Raw genomic sequence first — 5,859 nt, forward strand, 5'->3', positions numbered from 1 at the left:
TGTTCAGTAACCGGACGACACACCCTTTATCAACTTCGCGTACACAGGCCACTGCTAAGCTCATACCGCGACTCAACATACTTATGTTTATTAAACATCATATGTACATACATGCTTACGTATATCTAAGATGGTTTATATATCACTTTGTACATATGTACATATGTATATACATATGTAGTAGCGAGTCCGTATTAAGCTATTGTCTTTTGACAATTATGCATACTATGTCTATATATACAAACAACCATACCTAAATACATTGTTCTTTATTTTTGTACGTAGCCTTGAACTTGAGAATTGATATTTTGCTAAATAATGTCACCTCATATTACGGTACATTAAGACTTAATATTCGCCTATTTAAGACTGCATTGCTTGATAATTTGGGGCTTTTTTCGCAAGGGTACAAGTGTGCAGAACAACTTGTTCGATAATAAAGTTTAACCAAAAAGTAAAAGGTCGGCTTTTCATTTGTTTCTACAGTCCGCTTATTCAAATACATAACATTTTTAGTCATTCAAGCCGGATTAGACGCGGTTATACTAACTTAAATTTGTTATCACGGGTTCGGTTATTGTTCTGCATCAAACACTGTACACGGGTTAATATCAAGTGAATCAAAATGCAGAAATTGAAGGCTAAACGGGCAATGCTGAAGGGAGCCGCCACAAGAATTTCTACATGTGTGACGACTAGTGGTATCGATCAACCAGTTGCAGATTGGGAGTGCCGCTTGGAGCGCCTCGATGAGGTTTGGAACGAGTACAAAGGAATTGTTAATATCATGATCGAGAGGAGCGACGACGATGAAGAAGTGGTGGCAGAGATCGAGGAAGATCTGGAAGAATTCGAGGAGCGGGTGCTTACATTAAAAAGCAAATTACGGTTACATATTTCAGGAAGGTCTCATATGGCAGCGAATACAGCAGCTGTTTTCGAATCAACGCGGCAGGATACGTCGGTGACGAGTATTCTTTCGTCCCAAACAGAAATCCTCAACAATTTAGCAACACAAGTGTCAAGTTCAAAATTAAACTTTCTACCTAAGTTTAAAATAAAGCCATTCTCTGGTAATCTAACCGAATGGAAGTCATTTCACGATTCCTACGTCAGCGCCATTGACAACAACACCTCATATATTGCTTGTCAAAAGTTTCAATTGTTGAAAAGCTATTTAGCAGAATCAGCGTACGACGTTGTTGGGCATATTCCAGAGTCAAACCAAAACTATACAGAAGCATGGAATAAGCTATATTCACGGTACAACAAAATGGGTGTTATTGCGAAGACACACGTTACCAGGTTCATTAATTTGTCAGCGTTGAGCAGTCAATCAGCGAGTAGCTTACGTAAGCTATACGATAGTGCAGATGAGGTTGTGCGTGGGCTGCGTGCTTTGGGTGAAGATGCAGAAAAACGCGATGTTTGGCTCATTAATATTTTGCTATCCAAGTTGGATTCAGCTACATCGCAAGAATGGGCTAAGTTCAATAAATCAAATATTGATTTTCCCACATTTAATGAATTTTTGAGTTTCATAGATACAACATGTCTCGCCTTGGAAGCAACTGCACCGACAACCACATCACATACACGCAACCGTATAGTAGCAGTGAAGGCCCATCAAACAACCGTAGATGTTAAATCGCGATGTGTGAAGTGCAACGCTTCCCATGAGTTGTCCCAATGCAGTATCTTTTTGAGCATGAGTGTTAAGGAAAGACGTGAAGTTGTTGCAAATAAGCGAGTTTGCTACAATTGCCTGAGAGTGGGGCATATATCGAGTAACTGCCACTCTAAATATTCATGCCGGACTTGTCGTAAACGTCATCACAGTCTTCTTCATGAAGACAATAGTACAGTACAGCCAAAGCAACAGGCTGAGGGAAAGACCGTAAACGTCAACTTCAACTCCTTGCCTGAAATCAACACGCTTCTCCCCACAGCGGTATGTAAGGTTACTGATTGCTATGGTGAACAACAACAATGCCGGTTATTGTTGGACAGTGGGGCTGAAAAAACGATTATCTCCGAAAATTGCGTGCGTCGTTTGGGTTTGCGTCGTCAACATTCGCGTATACCAATACACGGGTTGAACAATGCAGCTACTGGCATTTCTCATGGGTGGGTGTCGCTGCACATCACTTCTAATGTAGGTAGCGAAGCATTTAACGTCGATGCGTTGATTATGCCAACAGTCGCGTCATCCATGCCAGTACATAAACTAGAGACACAGCAATATTCATCATTTCTATCGCTGGATTTGGCTGACCCTCAATTTTACGTTCCGTCGCCTATTGACATCCTACTAGGAAATGAAAAGTTCTTCGAAATACTAAAAGGCGAAAAAGTGCGAGGCATAAATCAAAGTCTCAACGCCTTTTCAACATCGTTAGGCTGCATTGTGGGAGGAGACTTAACTCGTCGTGCAAAGGAAAGGAGCGTCGGAGTTTTCTTCAGCAATTTTGACATAGACAAAGCTCTTACCCAATTTTGGGAAATAGAAGAGATTCAAGGTACCGTTCAATATACAGAAGACGAGGAAAGAGCAGAGAATTCATTTTCACAAACGTACATGAGAGCTCATGATGGCAAATTCAGCGTTGAGTTACCTTTCGAGTCTCAACGTCCAAACTTTGGCAATTCAGTTGATCTTGCATTAAAGCGTTTGAGCTCAACTGAACGCAGACTTGCAAGTAATCCAGGGTTACAATCACAATATTCAAATTTCATGGCAGAATATATTGCGCTCAACCATATGGAAATAATTCCAAATACAGAAATTGCGAAATCGTCGAACGAGTGTTACTACTTGCCTCACCATGCGGTGATTAAAGCTGGTAGTACAACAACGCGTGTTCGAGTAGTATTTGATGGGTCTGCGCATACCGGCAAATATTCGTCGCTAAATGAAGCATTACTTACCGGACCATCATTGTTGCGTGAAATATTTGCGATAATAATACGATTTCGTCAGCATCGCTTTATTATGTCTGGAGACGTGGAAAAGATGTATCGTATGATTTGGGTACATGACTAGCACAGAGACTTTCAGCGTATTTTGTGGCGCAGTTCACCTGATAAACCAATAGAACACTACAGGCTTAACACAGTAACATATGGCACGTCGTGCGCGCCATACTTGGCAGTCAGAGTGTTACACGAACGTGCTCATACATCGCATACCGCATACCCATTAGCGTCACGGGTAATTTTAAATGATTTCTATATGGATGATGTTATGACAGGTGCAGAAACTGTTGATGATCTTCTAAAAATACATGGGGAGTTAGTTGCACTTTTGAAAACCGCTGACATGAATTTACGGAAGTGGAGCAGTAATTGTGTCGAATTATTGCAAGAGCTTCCAGAAAACATGCGTGAAATGTCTCCACTGTCTTTCGAATCAACGAAATCTTTGAAGCTGCTTGGCTTAAAGTGGAGTCCAGCGAATGATGTGTTTGAATTCAGTGTGTCACCGTCTACTACATCTACGGTAACGAAGCAATCGATATTATCGGATGCCGCTCGAATATTTGACCCCTTAGGATTTTTAACACCAACCACAATTTTAATTAAAATCCTTTTTCAAGAACTCTGGTTACTAAAGCTGGAGTGGTCAGATGCAGTTCCGACCGAAATTGCAACATATTGGAAGGACCTGAGGAGTACACTTTCAGTGCTGAATACACTCCAAATACCGAGAAGAGGCCTGTTCAAGCTTGGCCACTGTGAACTCCATGGGTTCTGTGATGCTTCACAAAGTGCTTTCGGAGCAGTTGTGTATTGCCGTTCGGAGCACGAAGGCGAGATCATTACTCGGCTTGTTGCTGCTAAAAGTCGTGTAGCTCCACTGAAAACTGTGTCCGTGCCACGACTCGAATTGTGTGGTGCTGTGCTTTTGTGCCGATTGATGAACCAAATTAGGAACGCGCTCGGATTCGACAACACGAATGTCCATATGTGGACGGATTCATCTATAGTGCTACACTGGCTGTCCGCTTTGCCCAGACGTTGGCCGGTATACGTGGCAAACAGAACATCGGAAACTTTAACATCTTACACACGATCGCAGTGGAGTCACGTTCGATCTGCAGATAATCCATCCGACCATGCTTCAAGAGGTATCATGCCCATGGAACTAAAATCGCTAACTGTCTGGTGGAATGGTCCCTCTTGGCTTTCTAAGAGCAAGCAAACTTGGCCGAAATCGAAACCGCTATTAGACATACCACAAGATATATTATAAGAGAGTAAGCATAAACCACCTTCTGTTACTAAACTATTCTTCATATCAACAGAGCATCACGTCATTCTTGGATCATTAGTGCACGATATATCTATGTGGCCTCGTTTGGTTCGTGCTGTAGCTTACTGTTTACGGTTCATTGGTTCACTTCGCAAACAAGCATACAACCCATTTTTGTCATCGATTGAACTTCAAGGCGCTACAACCTTTATAATTCGTGCGGTACAAGAGGAGATGTTTTTTGATGATATAGCTGCGCTAAAGGAAAAACAGGCCGTAGCAAATAGAAGTAAACTTTCATGCCTTGCACCATTTCTAGACAGAGCTGGAGTTCTGAGAGTGGGTGGTCGCATATCAAATTCGTCAGCTTCATTTGACGTTAAACATCCCGCAATTTTATCATCAAAACACGTCGTCACTGATATGATTATGAAGTATATGCACTTATCGAATCTGCACGTCGGTACAACGCAATTGATATTTCTTACTAGACAGCAGTACTGGATTTTGGGCGTGCGAAACATCGCGAGACGGATTGTACATAACTGCATTACTTGTTTCAAATTACGTAAGGCTACACAAACTCAGATGATGAGTGACCTGCCTGTTGAGCGTGTGCGATTTCAACGACCTTTCAGCAAGGTGGGCTGTGATTATGCCGGTCCATTCTTACGCAAAGTAGAGATTGGTAGAGTACCAAGGAAAGTGAAGTGTTACATTGCGCTTTTCGTGTGTTTTACAACAAAGGCGATTCATATAGAGCTAGCAGGAGATTTAACTACCGAGTCATTTATTGGAGCTTTAGATCGCTTCATATCGCGCCGTGGAAAACCATTGGAAATATGGTCGGATAACGCAACGAACTTCATTGGAGCGAAACGAAAACTCGACGAAATGCAACAAAGTATAGAAACGAACTACAAAGACATAAACACAGCTGAATTTCTTTCAAAAAATGGTATCACATGGCGATTTATTCCCCCGTCGTTACCACACTTTGGTGGATTATGGGAAAGTGGCGTTAAGTCCATCAAAACTCATTTGAAGCGCGTAATTGGACAGACTGCCTTGACCTATGAACGTTTTTATACCTTACTAACTAGAATTGAAGCACTTCTTAATTCTAGGCCGTTGTGTCCCAGTAATGATGGCGAAATTGATGCACTTACTCCAGCTCACTTCCTTATTGGTCAACCGTTAACTGCCAGAACTGAGGTGCCTGTGGATTCAACGATAAATACGGACCCATTGAAGCAATGGGATAAGGTAAAGCATATGGCTCAAGGGTTTTGGAGGAGATGGCACGCTGAGTATCTTACGAGTCTCCAACAACGGCAGAAGTGGCGTACTAATAAACCGAATGTGAAGTTGGGCGATATTGTTGTTTTACGTGAAGCCAATTTACCGCAGTCACAGTGGGTTCTCGCTAAGATCATCAAACTACATCCCAGTGTCGACGAGAAAGTACGAGTGGTCACGGTGAAAATAGCGAAAGGAGAGTACTGGATAGCACTGCTTCCAGGCTCAGGAGAACGGGAGTCCTCCTGCAGGGGGGGAGGATGTTCAGTAACCGGACGACACACCCTTTATCAACTTCGCGTACACAG

At 42.3% G+C, this 5,859-nt stretch overlaps 2 protein-coding genes across 2 annotated transcripts; both read left to right on the forward strand.

The window, feature by feature from the left end:
* Nucleotides 1–625: 625 nt before the first annotated feature.
* LOC118756371 lies at nucleotides 626–3,043 on the forward strand. The gene has a single exon (XM_036491137.1). It carries the CDS (start codon nucleotides 626–628, stop codon nucleotides 3,041–3,043), a length of 2,418 nt encoding a protein of 805 aa, XP_036347030.1.
* A 1,632-nt stretch (nucleotides 3,044–4,675) lies between these two features.
* LOC118756372 lies at nucleotides 4,676–5,518 on the forward strand (the record flags this gene model as incomplete). The annotated part of the gene is made up of 1 exon (XM_036491138.1): nucleotides 4,676–5,518. A coding segment is annotated over exon 1 (843 nt), but the record flags the coding sequence as incomplete, so codon positions are not given.
* Nucleotides 5,519–5,859: the final 341 nt, after the last annotated feature.

The sequence above is a fragment of the Rhagoletis pomonella genome, unplaced genomic scaffold, assembly GCF_013731165.1.
Source record: "Rhagoletis pomonella isolate Grant_MI unplaced genomic scaffold, Rhpom_1.0 Rhpom_scaffold_10053, whole genome shotgun sequence".
In the NCBI taxonomy this organism is placed as follows: domain Eukaryota; kingdom Metazoa; phylum Arthropoda; class Insecta; order Diptera; family Tephritidae; genus Rhagoletis; species Rhagoletis pomonella.